This window comes from Brassica napus, chromosome C5 (assembly GCF_020379485.1).
Source record: "Brassica napus cultivar Da-Ae chromosome C5, Da-Ae, whole genome shotgun sequence".
Classification (NCBI taxonomy): domain Eukaryota; kingdom Viridiplantae; phylum Streptophyta; class Magnoliopsida; order Brassicales; family Brassicaceae; genus Brassica; species Brassica napus.
In genome coordinates this window covers 18,517,739-18,537,575 of record NC_063448.1, presented here as the reverse complement: position 1 = coordinate 18,537,575, position 19,837 = coordinate 18,517,739, and the positions used below count along the sequence as shown (strand labels likewise).

Below are 19,837 nucleotides of genomic sequence, written 5' to 3'. Positions count from 1 at the left end.
TCTTCGGGAGGCGCGTGCGGCTTCGTCCGGGCTCCGTTTGAGGCGTGGTTGGTGTCTACGGCTTCGTCTCGACGAGAGGAACACGATGATGGCCTTGGATGTACGAGATGATCAATGGTTAGGAAGTTATGGGTGATTTACTAAACGGAAACGAAAATGAGCTTAAGAAATGCGGTTTTCGGCGGTTACCTAGGGCGTTTATCGGTGGTGGCAGGCTGAACGTGATCACGGCACACGGTTGCTCCGGCGACGAGCTCAGGTGAGCTTTCTCTCTCTTTCTCTCTTTCTTTCTCTCTCTCTCTCTCTCTCCCTCTCTCTCTCTTTCTCTTTAAAGAAGTTGGGGATGGTGGAGATGGTGGGTGTGGTGGGGATGGTGGAGATGGTGGGAGTGGTGGGGATGGTGGAGATGGTGGAGATAGTGGGGATAGTGGAGGTGGGTCATTACAAAAATTTTGGAAATGACTAGGAATTAGAGTTTCTTATCAAAATTAACAATGAACAAATTTGCATTATAATTCTCTACAAAAAAAAAGAATGAGAATGATTGAAACGAAAAAAATATTTCTCATGAATGGTAATCTTTTTAAGGAATGTTAAGAAATGTAGTGTTTCTCTTCATTTCTTTGGTTACCATTCAAACCTTGAAGTTACAATGTGTTCTTCTCCAAAAGCAAAACTTCAAATTTAACTTCAAAATTATTTGTAATTTACACTATGGTCTTTATATTTATCATAGTTAATATAAATCTATAAAACTTTTACAAATAACTAGCACATATATAAAAATACTATAAAAATATTAACTAATAAAATCTTATACTAAAATATAAAATTATAAATAGAAATACATAATTAAATATTAAACTACAAGCAAAATACCACATTATTACATAAAATTATTTATGTAATGCTCCATCTCGGTTACACGAAATTTGTTTGGACAATATTTTAGAAGTTCTATAGAAAATTTACTAAACTATTAGTGTTGTTGTAATATTTAAATTTGTGTAATAATTATGTCTTATGTATCTTTTATTTTTTTAAGTAAGTTTATTTTGTAATATTCTTGTTGTCTAATTCTAGTTTTAAATATTATAAATCTTATTTAAAAATTTTTTATTTAATTTTATGTGTAATTTATAAATTTGAAATATTCAAGATATACAAAAGTATTAAAGATTAAAAAGATAAATAAAAAAAGATACTTAAAAATTATAAATGTGATGTGTAATTAATTATAAGGACTAAGATTTAAATAAAAAGATAACTTCAAATTTAAAGTTTTAGGAAGTGAAACTGAAGTTTCACTGGTCAAAACTCTAAATTTGAAGTTTTGAAGTTTTGTTTTGGAAAGCTTAAAATTCTATATCTGAAGTTATAAATTCAAATCATATTATTGAGTGTTCATAGTTTTGTTACAAACTCAGATTAATTCTCGTTTGAACATCCATCGTATTACCACTATACACGTACCAATCTCGTTATTGGTTAGCATTCTCAAAGGCAAAAAAAAAAACTCATTTGTTGGACCAACCGATCGATTTGTCTTTTGTTTTTAATGTTTTCTCGGTAAGAATTTTGCCACCAAAGGATAAAGGTTTTTTAAAAAAAAATTGAATTGTGACGTGGATCCTACGTCTTTCAATTTTTAAACAGAGTAGCGAGGAGAAGTATGAACTTCTTGTGACAATGTAGTTTATGTTCCAAGTATCCTACTAGCTTCCTTTGACCCGGCTCAAGTCGCCAAAACTCATCCTTTTCTCGGAGAAAAATGCTTCAGCGACGCCGAACCAGTAATATCAAACAAAGAAACCCTAAAAACCCAAACCAGCGGATGAAAGAACAACAATCCATGGAGACTTTAGCCCGCGAACAACGGACATACTTAATTTGTCTAGTTGTATGAAATTTTTTGTTTAGGCTCCTCCGCAGAAAACAAAGAAATAACAAAATAGTTTTTTTTTTTCAATTGTACGACTGCCTTTTAAACAATTGTAACTCTTAGAGCATCATTAGAGTTCATAATCTCTCGTAGTAACTTAAAAAATAAAGGAAACTATTTTTATTTCCTCGGAAAAAACAAGCCACTAACTAAATATTAAACCGCTGGCAGAGTAAGAAAGTTTTAGGAGAGAGATAGTCTTTCATTTCTTTCTATTTTTAGATTAATTTTTCTAATTATGTAATCACTAGAAACTTTATTAGATACTGCCACTAAATATGGTTTAAGGATTTCCATTCACATAATAATGAAGAGTATTTTTATGTTACATTTTCAAAATATGAGGTTTTATTTACAAATCTATAAAGCATTAACACGTCGAGGAATTGGTATTGTCGGCATAGTGACGGTGGTAGCATAGTGGTAAAAGACGAATTTGGGATAAAATATATATTCGTCGGTTCAAGATTTCATTTCTATTAGAAACTAAATTTTTATTTGATTAGTCATGTGAAATGAAACTTTGTTTGCCTCATTTAGAAAAAAATAGATTTGAATTACAAGTTGGCTTTGACATTTTAAGAATTATTTGGGTTTCGGCCCATACATCTTTGAAACTTTACTTGCCTCATTTAGGAAAACATGTTCGAATTACTAGTGAGTTTCGAACTTTAGAAGATTATTTGGGTCTCGACCCATACATTTGAAACCTAGCTCGGCTCATTTAGAAAAACAAGTTTGGATTACTAGTCGGTTTAGATCTTTAGAGAATTATTTGGATCTTGGCCCACATATCTACTGGTATATATAAAAGTTATCTCTAGGTTTAAGAAAAATATTAGGGTTAAGAGTCAAAAGAATCCAACAGTGAGAGGCAGAGCTGAAAACAATCATGAAAAGGGTAAAGAGGTCTAAGAATCAAGACGAAAGGATTGTAAACGATCCGTTTACGAACCTTGCTAATGACATGATCATAGAGATTCTCATGAAACTGCGGCCGAGATCCATAGCCAGGCTCCATTTCGCTTCTAAAGAATCGTCATCGATAATCCTCGACAAAAAGTTCATCCAGTGGTACATGACCCGATCTTTAACTCAGCCACGTTATCTTATCTCACTGCACCGTGGCGGATACATGCAGATGCAGCTCTTTCAATCCTTGTCTCAAGACCATCCGTATAATCATTACATGGTTAGTTATGAAATGGAACCCGATGTACTGTATGAATTTACTCCACCTGTTCGCGGCTTGATCTGCGGTCGGGACTTTACCAAGATGATTGTCGGAAACCCTAGTACGGGTCAGTTCGTATCGTTACCTAGAGTCAAAACGAGGAGGCAAGATATATTGTCTGTTTTTGGATATGATCCAGTTAATGATGTATACAAAGTGTTGTGCATGACGGTGGTACTTAAACGTAGCCACATGTCTCGTAATGGTAATGCTGTGCCCTGGGAGGATATTGTGTCGGAGGAGCATCAAGTGATCACTCTAGGAGCTAAAGAAAAATGGAGAATGATCGAGTGTGAGTATCCACATCGTCATAACTCTGGATGTAAAGGGATATACAAGGATGGGTTCATGTATTATTTAGCTACTTACCAGAAAAAAAGATCTCTAATGAGCTTTGATCTGAGTTCTGAAGAGTTTAATGTTACTAAGCTACCTGAGGATCAGATGCTTCAACAGTATGGTGAGCTGGTGAATCACGCTGGAAAGGTAACCATAGCGCATCAGGCATATAACCGCAACGTTGACCTATGGGTTCTGGAAGATGCCAACAAAGAAGTATGGTCAAAAAATTTTGTGGTTCCTCCTCTGTCGATAGATTTTTTTGGAAGGTTTCGTGACCTCGTGTTCATGGGTATACTTGGTACTGGGGAGATGATATTCGCATCGCGCTCATCCCCTCCGTTCTTTTTTGTTTGTTTCGATCCCAAGTCAAAAAAGGTCAGAGAAATTGCGATTCATGGAATGGGAGGGGCCTCTCGTCATAATATCCAAATCTTTTTCGATCATGTAGAGAGTTGTATGGTTCTGCCAAAGGTATGTTAATCCTTATTACTGTAATTGTGACACCTGATAAAACAATATGTTCAGTCTTTTCATCAATTACTTTGTATGATTGTGGATTATATATATATATATATATATATATATATATATATATATATATATATATATATGCATGTATGAATTGTTTAAAGTTTTGGTTTTGTCTGGAGCTAACAAGCTTCAGTTTTTTTTTTTTAATTTATATTTTGAGTGATTATAAAGAGTTTTGTGTTGGCTACAGAGATCTTCATATCATCACTTGGTTCCTGTATAATCTAGTATACAAGATTGTTCGTACTCGAATTGTAAAATCAATTCTGTTAATTTGTTTTTAAGAGGTTCACCTTGCAAAATCCCAATTATTATTATTACTAGGGGTATAGCCCCCGCGCAAGCGCGGAGCCGGACAAGTTATTGATCGTTGTGTAGTTTTGTGTACGAGATTTTGTCGTTTATTTTTCCATTTTGTTTTTCCGTGTTGTATATAATGGTGATGAACATAACACTTGGAAGTCACAAAGTTTGATTAAGTTGATATAAGAATGACCGGCGAATTCATATGCATTATTTTCGTAATGATTTGATCAACCATTAGCTTACAAAAGATAAAGTTTATGAAGTTGTTTAGTATTTACTTAGGTAGTTGTTATTATATAAAACAAATAGTGTAAGGAACAAAATATAAAATTTGAATTCAAAAAATTAAACAATTTACCGAACAATAAATTAAATTATTTTCTTATTTTACCTAAATTAATTTCAAAATATAGAATTGTAATAAACTATTTTTTTAAAAAAAATTAGTAACTCTAGAAAAATTTATAAAATTATACGGTTGCAAAATTATTTTATTTTTAGAGTTTTACTTAACTTTGTTAAAAATAGTTTATGGTGGACCAAAAAAATATTAGAAATAGATAAACCAAAAAAATACACCACTGACAAATCTTGTATGAGTTAGAACCCGTCGATGTTTCATTAATAATCCAAAATAGAAATAAAATCTCCGAACAGAGAAAACATGCAAGGGAAAAAATATCTAAAGTTTATGATGGAAAACAAAGATAATAGCAGTTTTTAAAAATGAATAGAAAAGACGTTGACGGGCTGATAGGAATATAATAGATATTTCTAATCACTCACGGCAGCGCTTGCGGTTGTTCTGAGCGTCTGAAATCTCTGGAGGATCTGCTGCAACACATTTCTCATCGACCTTGTCCCCCAAAACAGACGGGCCCGATGATGCTGCCAATCCTACGTCACCTTCACTGCTTGGAAGAATGTTCTCACTGTGCTCCTGAAATACATGAACGTGATGACAAGTAAAATTAGACAACTTTGCCATGGTTCTCTATGATGGTATCTTCAGTGATGGTGGAGATAGTGAAGGTACGGTGACTGCTATTAATGGCTTCCATCAATTTGAGAGCTCTCCATGTTTTGGGCTGGATCTTGGCAAGTAGCTATGAATACATCAAACACTATGTTGCTGGCATGAGATTTGAATCGACGTAGAGAGCCTGCAACAACATAGACGGTGAGGTTTTTGAGTATATTGAGCTCCACCAAGCCAGACACACTCGTTTTCAACACCTTGTTCCCTATCTCTCTCTTCTAATTACTGCCATGTCCCTCGATGCAGTTCACCGCAGCAGGTTTGTTAATGTCGGAGAAGAAGTTATCTGACCAATAAATTTTAAGTTTTTAAGTCTCAAGATGACACTAAGCTAAAAGGTATTGTTTTAAAATCAAACCAATAACATACAAAAGGAATTCACCAGAGATTCCGATCACATCCATGTCAGGGGAATCTTCGCTGAGGAACTCAATAACATTATGCACACCTTTGGTTACCATGTCCATCCCCATTGCACCACACCGGTGTTACAACTGAACCATACATAGCCATTTTTTCCCTGCCAATGTACAGTGAACAGTTTGTAGCCTCGTAAATCTAATTGACATGCATCCACAAAATCATTATTTCATCAGCAAAAGTTTCAATCTTGAGTCGAACCACACCACAAACATAAAAAAATTTACATCTTGGTGGTACCTGTTGAAAATGACAGCCGACGTTTCGAAGTGATCTGGATTCTCCTAGGAAGGCTTAAGTTCCATAGCACATTGGCACGAAAAAACCCGGACAATAGGCGCTCTAGTTGTACCGTCCTTCAGCTCCGCCTGAGACGTACCCAGCCTTGCAGCCTCTGTTAGTCCTAGCAACCAAATAACTTTCCGTTATAGCCCATCAGAACATAGTTTACATCATATTAGTTAATCGGACAACTTCAAAGCGATCAATCAACTTTCACGATCGACCCCCTATCGTAGCGATGGATGGTAGTGATTCACACGAACTGGGATAGAAGTAGAACCATGGATCTCGGAATTCTGCCCAGAGAAACATACGGTTAAAGTATTAAAACTGATAGCTTGAATATTGATTAAACAAATATGGTATATAGTATTCCATAGAAAGTCAAATTGTCAATACCTTTTCCTGGGTACTATGTTCTAGGCGGAGAAAGGTGGCGGGGACAACGACCGATTAAGCAACAACAACACTGTAGGCTGACATCTTCGAAGGTTGGCTAAAAGTTGTGACAGTTCAATTTAGGAGTAATTTAATAAGAGATATGAGTCTCAAGGTTTGTTTGAGGAATTATATATACTGAGACGGATCGTTTCAGAGGTGAAACGGTACCATAACTGATCGTTGGAGATATAGAGAGGTGAAGATGAAAAGTTTCAGAATTTTTTTTGATAAGCTAAAAGGGTAACGCTTCGGTTTATCGGTGGAGACAGAGTACTATAAAAATCCTAGATACATACAAAAGAGATTTAGCCCACTTATAAGTTTTATTGGGCCAGAATGCGGATTTTACTAAATAGGTTTCGATGATCAAAGTTACACGTGAGTATTGAAACATTACAGTTATGTGTGTGATCTACTATAAGAAATCTTTGATAAATATATATTAGTTTCGGTAATCAATGTACAAAGTATCATTTAGCTCAGTGGTATAAATGTTGTTGTTTAGATCTCAATAACCCGGATTCGAGTCACATACTTGACATTTTTTCACAATTTTTAAAAATGAAACCCACATATCGCTGACGTGTCGCATCAGTTGTGATGCCTATTATAATGTAGATTTTTTTCTTTCAAAATCCCAAATATTAAACACCACATTGCAAAGAAATACTTGAATCCACGCTGTTTTTGGCTGTATAGTTTGGCATTTGTTCCTCTATAATCTAGTATACAAGATCGTTCTTGATGTGATTTCAGTTTCCACCAGAAACTCACCTTCTTCAGGCTCTTTTACCATCCAACTTTATTTTCTGGCGCAAAATTTTCATTGCACAAAGACACGACTATTCTGTTAGTTTTGTTTAAAAGATGTCCACTTTAAAAATTCCCAAAAATTAAACACAACAATGTAAATCCACAAATGTCTGGTCCACCTTCTGAAACTTATGTACCTAGGTAATCCCTCTGTAACTTTGTTCATAAGCAAAAATAGATATGAATTTCTAAAAGAAGTAGTTGTTGTAACTCAAGTAGAGAGTGAGGGGGGTGTTACCACACCAACCCAATGGAACAAATAGAACCTACAAAACCTGAAGAGAATCATAAAGTTTCAGAGCTCTAAAACCAATTACCAACTCTTGAGAAAATTGAAGATGCTTTCTCAAGAAGGAATAAAACAGTAATAGATTTACATAAGATGCCTGCTGCATTTTATTCAAAAAAAGAAAGAAAGGAAAAAGTATATACAGCAACATATGTTTTATCATCATTTCAGTATTATACAACCAACATAACTAGGTGTGTTCTATTCAAATATTTCATATAAAAAGCATTAAGCTTTGTTTTGGATTCCAAAACAAAAAAAAAAACCAGCATTTGTTTCGAGCCGAAGATATGCATCTACGCGTTCGGATTCCAAAGCCTCCAAAAACGCGAATTGAATAAACCCATCACGTCCGGTAACACTTTCCACGCCAAACCCTTGTGCCCAGGCGCCGCCGCCACCGGCAAACTCAACATTTCTGTTGACTTTTCCGGTGATTTCACTTCATCGCAAGGCGGCACAACCACGGGCTCCGTGATTTCGCTAGCAATCGGTGATTCTTCGACACCACGGCGACGACTTGATTTATCCTTCTTCTTCTTCTTACCGTTTGATTTCTGGGAGGCAGCGGAGCTATTATTATTCTCGAGATGATCTTCGAAAGCTTCGATGATCTGGTGGATGAGCTCACGGTTAGGGGAAGAGTCCCATCTAAACCAGTAACTCGTGTAGCAATCGAAACATTCACAATCGAAATCGGGAGCTTTATGATGAGTCCTTGATTTCTTGTTCTTCGAATCGCAACAGCTTCTTCTTCCTCCGGCGTTCACGGTGGTGGTGGTGGTGGTTTTGAGTGACCTAGTGATTAAGTAAGCAAGGACTTGTTTATCTTCTGGGGAGAGATCGGAGACGAGAACGAGAATCACGGCGGGGAGAAGCTTCAGGACAGAGAGACAGTCGTCTCCTTTTGAAGAAGAAGACAATGGTGGAAGCGGGGAAGGAGATGGGTGCACTTTACCTTTGTTCTTTGTTCTCATGGCTGTGTTCTTTTGAACTAAACGAACGCCACGATGCTTTATAGAGACTTGGTCGATGAAGAGAGCTTTTTCTATGCTGCGTTGATTAATTGTTTTTTTTTTTTTGGTTTTATTAGATTCTGAAGAAGAAGAAGAAGAGACAGAGTGAGTCATGGTCGTCGTCATAGCGTACTTTTCATGTTTTGTTTACTCTTCTCCTATTGTTTTTTTTTTCCTTACGGCTCTGATCTAGCGCGTATGCCTCACGTCCTTTATTTTATACTTTTTGGACGGCAAACATATTCCTTTTTGACGATTTCAGTAAACGCGACGTTCCGAGTGCTGACTTCGTCATGTAACCTGCTGCAACATGTCATCTCTGCTTGAAACTATAAGAACAACCTTATCTGTCGATACTCAAAAACAGAAAAATATTCTTAGTTTAAGATATTTTAATTTTATAATTATTTTTTTAAAGAGTAATCCAATTAGATATGGATATATGGTCATATGAGATTCTTAAATATGTACTACAACTTGAAGTTCTCAAACAACAACTTGCTTATCGCCTCTTTCATGCTACTTCTCCTCCTTCAAGTTTTTTCATATTTTTCTTTTCTTTGTTCTGAAATATTTTGTCTAGGACTCATCTCGAAATGCTCTAAAGCTTTGAGTAGTGAACAAAAGAAATAACAGGAAATTTTTTTTTTTTGTAACATTCATAAGAATAAAAAAAACATTCATAAGAAATCACATTTTTTTATAAAGAATTATTTTTTTTCGTTTTTAAAATTTTTGAGCAGGAACTTTTGAGTATTCAAGAACAAATTTGTTTTTCGCTAAATATAAGAATGAACAACCATATGTTCAGTGATAACATTGTGTTAATTTGCCGTTTGTAGTCGTATTTATTATTTTCCTGCTTCTTTTTTTTGTAAAACTATTATTTTCCTGCCTGGTTGTACTGATAGTGAATATAGCTTAGCTTTCGGGATCAATGCAGGGATCAATGTGTGTGTTTTTGGCGATGAAGTAGGTTGGCTGAGGAGATTCGATAGTTATTTTCAGTATGTTATGCTTACCGAGAGTGATTCGTTTCTCCTTTAATAAAAAAAGACCCCCAGCAGTTACCTGTAATATTATATATCGACTCTTCTTTGAACACTTTGAGTTGAGTGCCAGTGCCAATGTTTATTAGACTTGTCAGATGGGTGGAGTGGATGCCTCAACATAGGATAGGATATTGGCATGGTTAAATACTTAAATATGATAGTATCGTAATTTAATTACGGATAACTGAATATTGTAAAGAATAAAAATGATAAGATTATACTAAATTATAATAAAAAATGATACAAAATCGCAGAGTCGAGATATTTTTTTTTTAACTCAAAATACATCCCGTAGTATGACGGTTCTATCTTATTATATAAAGCTTGGTTCTTCAAAGTTGCTAATTAACATGATCGCGACACATGACAATTATATATTTTAAGATTGTGACATGTGTTAATCTATCTCATAATTAAAAATATATATACTAAGATATTAACAAAAACGAATTTTATTAACAAGTAATTAAAATATTATTTAATAGTAATTTTACATTTTTAAAATCCTAATCAAAAGATAATTGCCAAAAACTATTTGATAATAATTTTCCTTATAATATTGTGACATATGTTTAAATATATAATAATTAAACATATATATAATAAGATAATAAAAACGAATTTTGATAAAAACTACTTTTAGAAATTATTTAAATATTTAGTAGTAATTATTTTAAAAAATTTCTTTTTACAAAATCCTTAAAAAATGGAAAACCATTTAATTTTTTTTAATATTTAGTAGTAATTATTTTAGAAATTTTCTTTTTACAAAATCTTTAAAAAAATTGAAAATCATTTATCTAATATAATTTTTCTTTTCTAAAAGTTTTGTTCTTCAAAATTTTTAATTAACATGATCACGACACATGCCAATTATATATTTTAAGAATGTGACATGTGTTAATCTATCTCATAATTAAAAATATATATATTAAGATATTAAAAAAACGAACTTTATTAAAAAATAATTAAAATATTATTTAATAGTAATTTTCCTTTTTTTTAAATCCTAATCGAAAGATAATTGCAAAAGACTATTTGATAACAATTTTCTTTATAATATTGTGACATGTGTTTAAATATATAATAATTAAAAAAATATATATAATAAGATCATAAAACGAATTTTGATAAAAACTACTTTTAAAAATTGTTTAATAATAAAAATATTTTTTTAAAAAAATTAAGTGGTAATTATTTTAGAAATTTTCTTTTTCCAAAATCCTAAAATATTATTTGAAAACAATTTATTTAATATAATTTTCCTTTTCTAAAATTTTAATAAAAATATAATTATAAAATATTATATTGAGCTTGGTTATTCAAAATTGTTAATTAACATGATTGTGACACATGTCAGTTATATATTTAAAAATGTGATATGTGTTAAACTATCTCATAATCAAAATATATACTAAAATAATGAAAATGATTTTTCTTAAAAAATAATTATAAATATTATTTAATAGTCTTATTATTATTATTATTATTATTATTATTATTATTATTATTACTATTATTATTATTGTTAGAATTTTTATAAAAAGTTTGGTTCTTCAAAGTTGCTAATTTACACGATTGTGACAATGTTAGTTATATATTTGAAAATGTGATATGTGTTAAACTTTCTCATAATCAAAAATATATATACTAAAATAAAATAAATAGCGATTTTTTTTAATTATAAATATTATTTAATAGTCTTATTATTATTATTTATTATAATATTTGTTTTAAGAGATACTAAAGATAGGAAATTATAAAAGATAAATATTAACTTTTAAGAAAAATGTTAAACAAAAACTAATTGTAAAATCCTATAAATACAAAAAAATATTTAGTAAAAAAATGAATAAAAACTACCTTTTAAATAAATAATATTACTTTTTTAAAAGCCTAATTAAAAGAAAATTTCAAAAGTACTCTTATTATTGTCTTAAAAGTAACTAACTTTCCTTTTTTAATAGATAATTTGGTATATTAAAAAAGTATGACCAAAAATAGCTACAAATATTTCACATCTATATTTAAGTTCAAGCTTCTACATATTATTTTTACAAAACACAATAGTATTTACATGAAGAGTATTACCTCGGTATTTTCTTATAATTTCTTGATACAACTCAACCTTTTATTATCCTTATTACATCTTATGATTATGATGCTAACATAATTTTATATTTTGATGTTGTCATTGTACATGAGTATGTGTGAATATGATGAATATGTGTTTGTATGTATAAGAAAAAATATATAAATAATACGCAGAATTTTTTCTATTAAAAATAAAATAGTTGTATAAAAATTTAAAAGAAAAATTAATTATAAAATAATTAATTTCATTTTTAAAAGTCTAAATAAAATAAATATATAAAAATAATCTTCTTTTTCTTATAATTAACTAATTTTACTTTTTAATAATTTTGTGTTAAAAAAATATAAGCCAAAATTAACTTCAAATATTTCACCTGATATGATTGTGGCATGTGTCAATTAAAAAAAAAAAATTGTGAATGTGTCAATAAAACTGTCATTATGTGAAAATAATTTATTCTTTTCCTAAAATCCTAAATAAAAGAGATTTCAAAAAATAAAATTATTTTCTAATCTTAACCAATTAATATTTTTTTCTTTTTAAAAAAAAAATCCTGACCAGAGAGAATTGTAAAATTTTATTTAATAGTAATTTGTACTTATAAAAATTAATGCTAAACATGATAGTAAAAAAATATTTAGTTAACAAGAAAATTTGTAAAAAATATTAGTGATATTGGAAAAAATGAATTTTGAAAATGGCAACTTTTAAAAATAGTTAATATTTACTGGAAATAATTATTTGATAGAAATTTAATTTTTCTAAATCCTAGAAAAAATATAATTGTAAAAGATTATGTAATATTAATTTCCTTTTCTAAAATCCTAAAAAAATGTACAAGAATATTTGATAGTTTTTTTTCTTATTTATATAAAAAATCCTAAACAAAAAAAATTGTATCATATTTTTAAGTCGTAACCAAAAGAGAATTATAAAACATTATTTGATAATATTTTTAAGAGAATATTTGATGATGAACATGATACCAAAATTTATTTAATTAACAAAAGAAGTGTAAAATTAGTATTGATACGAAATGTAAATTTTCTTTATTAGTAACTAAAAATAATTATTTGATAGCAATCTATTTTTTCTGAAATTCTAGAGAGAAGATAATTATAATAGGTTATATGATAATAATTTTCTTTTTCTAAAATCTTAAACAAAATTGTAAAAGAGTATTTAATATTATTTTTTTAATTGTAAATAAAAACGAGATTTATAAAATAGAATTTTTTCTTTTTTAAAAAAAAATCCTAATAAAATAAATTTTTAAAGAATTATCTAATAAAACATTAAATTATTACATAAGAACATGTATAATGTTGTCATTAATGTTGTCATTGACTCGATTGGTGTATTTGACTTTCATTTCTTTTTACTTTTCATTCAATTTCTTATTTCAGGTTGTATTCAGTTTAAACGTTTAGATATATAGTATTTTATCTAATCCTAAGTACAAAGTTTATAACAATTCATCTATGTACCATGACTATAAAATACAAATATTAACTTAAACTTATGTGTAAAAATGAGTTTTAATTATAAAATAAATCTCAAACAACATATGCAAAAAACAATTATAAAACTATAATAAAATTATTTATTATTTTATAGTTTTTATTAAATTAAAACATCACACAAAACCCGTTGCAACGCAACGGACTCATATCTTGTAAGTAATAAACCTGAGATACAATTGCAAAAAATCTTCCGATCTGCGTCATTCTATCAGCAGTTCGACGAAACAAGCTTTGTATATACTCTCATGCTAAAAAAAAAATATCAAAGAAAAAAAATAAAAAATAATGCCAGGATTGTATTGTTTTCTGTGTCCTTTTTTGTGCTCTAACACGAGTGTTTCTTTTAAATTAAGAAAGTGAAACACCTTAAGAAACCATGGAGACCACTAATGTACCAATGCTTTCAATTAAAATAATGGAATTTAAATTCCATCGACTCGTAGCCAATGGATGTTCTGCCGGAAGTTCGAACACAATCCGATGGAGAACCTAGAAAATGAATTGGATACCACAGATCAGAATACTAGAGCTCAAATGCATCATGAAAACCAATCAAACCTCAGCTTGGCGACCCGCATGTAATCTTACACCGGTAGCATCATACATCACCTACCACACAAACACAAACCACTCACACATATAAATAGACAACAAGAAAGTAGCAAAGCACACTACAAGAAAACACACCGAATTCCGACGGATCTTCCGACGGACACCAAGGTCGTCGGACATTTGCGACGGAATACTGACAAATTTCCGACCAAATCCAAAAAAATGAAGTCGTCGGAATTCCGTCGGCCATTTCCGACGGAATTCCGACGACATACGGTTCGTCGGAATTTTCCGACGACTTTTCGACGACATTCCGATAAAAAATGTAACCGTTGTAGTCGTCGGAAGTTCGTCGGTATATTCCGACGAAATTCCGACGACATTCCGATTAACAGCAAAGTCGTCGGAATTCCGTCGGTATTTTCCGACGGAATTCCGACGAACCATGTGACCGTTGCCGACAAATACGTATGACCGTTGTATAGCCGTTTGGGATTGGACAATTCCGACGGAATTCCGACGGACTTCTTTACATCCGTCGGAATTTCGTCGGAAAGTCGTCGGAGGTCCGTAAGCAATTTCCTATAAATACAACCCCTCCTCATTCAACTCATTCACACTTCATTCTCTCTTCATTCTCTTTAGTCATAACAATTCCGTGAAAATCATGTCTTCAGAAGTTTATTATCGTTCGTGGATGGATAAACCTCATTTGGATCCGAACACCAATTTGCTTACGGAAGAATACGTTCAAGGGATTGGAGAATTCATGAGGCTTGTTCAACAGCAACCGGATGCAAAAAGTGGTATGTTAAGATGTCCCTGCTCTTCTTGCAATAATAATAAGGTTATAAAAGAATTTGATGTTTGGACTCATTTGTATATGAAAGGGTTTTCACGTAATTATAAAGTTTGGTACCTTCATGGGGAAACTGGTTATGAATATGGTAGTACTAGCGAACCTCAGCCTGTTAGTGAACCTCAGCCTGATATTAGGTTAGAAGAATCTAGAACGGATATAGATTATGGTGTAGGTACTGAGCAGATGGTACATGATCATTATAGAGGGGAAGAACCAAACCCCGAGTCTAGGAGATTTTTTGACATGTTGGATGCAGGAAAACAACCTTTGTATCAAAATTGTAGAGATGGTCATTCAGTCTTATCATCTGCAACTAGATTAATGGGTATTAAGACAGACTATAATTTGGCTGAAGAATGTATGGATGCGATTACTGATTTTGTCAAAGGTATTCTACCTGAGGATAACCTTGCACCGGGTTCATACTACGAGGTTCAGAAACTTGTTGCAGGTCTTCAACTACCGTATGAAGTGATAGATGTATGTATTGACAACTGCATGATCTACTGGAGAGCGGATGAGACACGGAATGTATGCAAATTTTGTGGGAAACCTCGTTATCAGGAGACGAGGGGAAGAGTTCCGATCCCATTCAAAAGAATGTGGTATTTGCCTTTGACAGAAAGATTGAAGAGGTTGTATCAGTGTGAGCGCACAGCAAAAGCAATGAGATGGCATGCAGAGCATTCCACAAATGGTGAGATTAGACATCCTTCAGATGCAAAGGCTTGGAAACATTTCCAGTCAACATATCCAGAATTTGCGGAAGAGAGAAGAAATGTTTATCTTGGATTATCTACTGATGGTTTCAGCCCATTTGGAAAGCATGGAAGGCAGTATTCTCTATGGCCAGTTATTGTGACACCGTACAACTTACGGCCGAGCTTGTGCATGCGACGAGAGTTTTTGTTTCTCTCAATTCTAGTCCCCGGGCCAGATCATCCTAAAAGATCACTAGATGTGTTTCTTCAACCACTAATATATGAGTTGCAACAACTATGGGCGCATGGTTTTGAGACATACGATGTTTCGCGCAAAGAAAACTTTCAGATGCGGGCAGTACTTATGTGGACAATAAGTGACTTTCCAGCATATGGTATGTTATCTGGATGGACAACACATGGGAAGCTATCATGTCCATATTGTCAAGATGACACAGATGCTTTCCAACTAAAGAACGGAAGGAAAACGTGTTGGTTTGACTGTCACAGACGATTTCTACCACCTGATCATCCATACCGCAGGAGTAAGACTTCGTTTACGAAGAACAAGCAGGTGTTTGATGGTCCACCTGAGGAAGTTAGTGGGAAAGATTTGTTGAAGTAGTTTAGGTATTTTGATGCAGAAAGGACGCCAGATGTAGGTGGACATGAAAACATTCGAGTCAATGCGGTTGGAGAGCTACATAACTGGCACAAAAAGAGTATTTTCTGGGATCTACCATATTGGGAGAGTCATCTATTGCGGCATAATTTAGATGTCATGCATATTGAGAAGAACTTCTTCGATAATCTGATGAACACAGTCCTTAACATCCAAGGTAAAACGAAGGATAATTTGAAGTCAAGGTTGGATTTAGTCGATATTTGTGATCGTTCTGAACTTCACGTTGATGAGAACGGTACGGCCCCTTTTCCCATTTATCGGCTAGATGGTGCTAGAAAAGAAGAGTTCTTTGATTGGATTACAGAGAAAGTGAAATTTCCTGACGGATATGCATCAAATTTGGGGAACTGCGTTGATAGAAGCGAAGGAAAGTTTACTGGCTTGAAGAGTCATGATTGTCATGTAATTATGCAGCGCCTCCTTCCGTTTGCCTTTTCAGCATTATTGCCACGTAATGTTCATGAAGCAATTGCAGGGATTAGTGTTTTTTTCCGTGACTTATGCAGCAGAGTATTGACTGAAGAGGGTATTAATAATTTGAAGACAAACGCACCAGTCAGCATGTGCAACCTTGAGAAGATATTTCCTCCATCATTCTTTGATGTAATGGAACATCTTGCTATTCATCTCGCAAGAGAATTGGAACTTGGTGGTCCTGTGCAGTACAGATGGATGTATATTTTTGAGCGTTATATGCATCATCTGAAGAAGATGGTCAAAAATCAAAGCAGGGTGGAAGGATCTATAGTGGCACAGGTGATCAATGAAGAAACTGCAATCTTTGCTGAAAATTATTTTCCACCAGAAGTGCAAACAAAACACCGAAGACCTGCTCGGCATGATGATAGAGGGGAGAGAGCAACATATCATGTTACTGTCCCAAGCATGTTCAAGGAAATAGGACGACTTAGTGGAAAATTCACGAAGCGGAGACTTACGGACACTGAGAACGCTCATTTGCAAACATATTTGCTCACCAACTGTGAAGATGTTCTACAATATGAGAGGTAAAATTATTTATTTATTTTTTGTTAGATTAATATTCAATAAATTTATTTCATATTGATAATATTTTTGTATATAGTGTATATATGGTGGAGTTGCGTATGACTCACAGGCATGCAACAGAAGATGAGCTTCGACAACTTAGAGATAACGGATTTGCTGCGTGGCTTCGTAGTTATGTGAGTCATATATCCTATTACCCTATGCAAATGATTAGTTTAAATTTAATATATATAAACTAATTAATTTTGCAATCATATATGTTTTTTTTTATAGGTGAATGATGGTTTGGCCAGAGGTCTTGTGTTCGATGATTGGGTACGCGAATTTGTGCAGGGACCAAACTATGTGGTCAAATCATATCCTAAATTTTGTACGCGAGGATATGCATTCACAAGGAAAGGTCATTCTAAGACAACATATGATGCTGGTGTTTCATCTTCTTCTGGTGACGATGTCTACTACGGCAACATAAAAGAAATATTGGAAATCCAATTTCCTGGAATGGTTGGATTGCGTTGTGTAGTATTCTATTGTGATTGGTATGACACCACCCCAGATAGAGGAGTGAAGATTGATGCGTTTGGTGTTACATCAGTTCATTCGCGGCGGAAACTTCAATATTATGATCCCTTCATTCTTGGTTCGCAAGCTGATCAGGTATGTCAATATATTCATAATTTTTTACGAATATAATTAATTAATGTTATATATTGAACTAATACTTTGTATAATTGATATGTATAGGTGTGCTACATCAGTTACCCTCGGGTGACGTACAGAGACGATCCATGGGTTACTGTAACGCAAATCAACCCAAGAGGACGAGTGGATGGAACTTCTGATGATGATGAACCATTGCAACCAGAGTCTACCAGCAACGCCCAGGCAGTTGAAGATTTGGAAAATGTTCAACTCGTTGAGAATTTGACTGTGTTTGGACATGATGCTGTCGTACATTCAGAGCCGGAAGCCGAGGTTGGGGAGTTTGATGAAGATTCAGAAGATTCTGATTAGTTTTTTTTTTTTTTTTTTTTTTTAATGGTCCGTCGGAAATCCCTCGCAATATACCGACGACATAGCGACGACAACGGGTTTCATTGAAAATTGGAAAGGTCGTCGGTATTTCGTCGGAAAATACCGACGACATGTTTTTCTATAAAGTTTCAATCATAAAAATCTATAAATTTAGATGCCAAAACTATGAAAATAACACATAATAAGTGTTTAGTATAGTATTAGATCGCAACCGTTCAAATATAACAACTCATTAAAATATTTATGTATGCATATCATTGTTTTCATAACATCTCATCTTAACATTATGTACTTATACAATCATATTTATATAAGCTTACACTACAAAAAATATTGTTGTGTAAAATCGTGTTATAAAACATTTTTATTGTTAAATCTTTATGCAAATACTATATATATTATCAAAGGTTTGGATTTTGCATTTAGAAACTTGAAAAGAACACCCTAAACACTAAGTCGTCGGAATTCCGTCGGAAAATACCGACGGAATGTGTCCGTCGGAAAATACTGACGGACACGTTCCGTCGGAATTTCAATTAGCCCGGGAGAACCAAACCGCTTGAAAATTTTCGCGAATCGGCATTTGGTATATTTTAAATATACCGACGGAATACCGACGAACCCGTGTCCGTCGGAATCCGCGGAAATAAAAATCCTTCTCCTTTCTTCTTCGTTATCTCCGCGGCCTCTCTCTCTCTCAAAACTCTCCGGCGATTTCGGCGATTTCGGCGACTCTCCGGCGATTCCGGCCTCTCTTCACCGGCGAATCCTCTCCTCACCCTCCTATCTCTTCCCCAAACCCCAAATCATGTAAGAATCATCCCAAACCTTTTTTTTTTCAATTGTTTAGGGTTTTGGAAGTTGATCTCGGATTTTAGGTTGTTTGATTGAACATTTTAGGATTGAATGGATAGTTTAGGATATATAAGTTAGGATTGTTGTTTTAGTTTTTTTTGGAACATTTTTTGATTTTTAAAAACGTTTTTTGATTTTTTAAAACGTTTTTTTTTATTTTTAAAAACGTTTTTTGATTTTTAAAAACTTGTTTTGATTTTTAAAAACGTTTTTTGATTTTTAAAAACGTTTTTTGATTTTTAAAAACGTTTTTTGATTTTTAAAAACGTTTTTTGATTTTTAAAAACGTTTTTTTGAAAAAAATATAAATATTTAACACCATTTTTCTTCTTTTTTTTTTTTTTTTTTTGACAGCAAAGAATTTACAGACTCATGATGACTCTGTAAACCAAATCGGTAACTCCGCATCCATGTGAACGACAAAGGACGATTGTTTCCTAGCACTGCGTGCTAGACTATCTGCCCGAAGATTCGCTGTCCGAGGTACATGAACTATATCAGAGTTGAGGAAACTTCCTTTGAGAAGCTTTATGTCCTCCAAATAGCTTTCGAATGCTGGCCATTCTTCTGGTTCCGAAACCATCTTCACCAATTGAGAACAATCCGTTGCAAACGTTACCTGAAACTGTCTTAAATTCTTCATACATTCCATTGCCCAAATCAACGCCTCTATCTCCGAATGAAGGGGTGAAAGACATGCCCTTACATTCCTTGCCCCTAGCAGCCCATCAAACCCTGGTAAAGTACTATACCAGCCTTGTCCTGAGAACGTATCCTTATCCTTCCATGAACCATCCATAAAACACCATCGACC

The 19,837-nt window shown here is 33.2% G+C and overlaps 2 protein-coding genes across 2 annotated transcripts; one reads left to right on the top strand and one right to left on the bottom strand.

Moving 5' to 3' along the window:
* The first annotated feature begins 2,086 nt into the window (after nucleotides 1-2,086).
* On the top strand, nucleotides 2,087-4,153 carry LOC106400197 (F-box/kelch-repeat protein At3g04660-like). Its single transcript, XM_013840586.3, has one exon. It carries the CDS (start codon nucleotides 2,835-2,837, stop codon nucleotides 3,996-3,998), a length of 1,164 nt encoding a protein of 387 aa, XP_013696040.2. The 5' UTR covers nucleotides 2,087-2,834; the 3' UTR covers nucleotides 3,999-4,153.
* Nucleotides 4,154-7,630: 3,477 nt separating this feature from the next.
* On the bottom strand, nucleotides 7,631-9,062 carry LOC106397632. Its single transcript, XM_013838250.3, has one exon. It carries the CDS (start codon nucleotides 8,779-8,781, stop codon nucleotides 7,936-7,938), a length of 846 nt encoding a protein of 281 aa, XP_013693704.2. The 5' UTR covers nucleotides 8,782-9,062; the 3' UTR covers nucleotides 7,631-7,935.
* Between the last annotated feature and the right edge of the window lie 10,775 nt (nucleotides 9,063-19,837).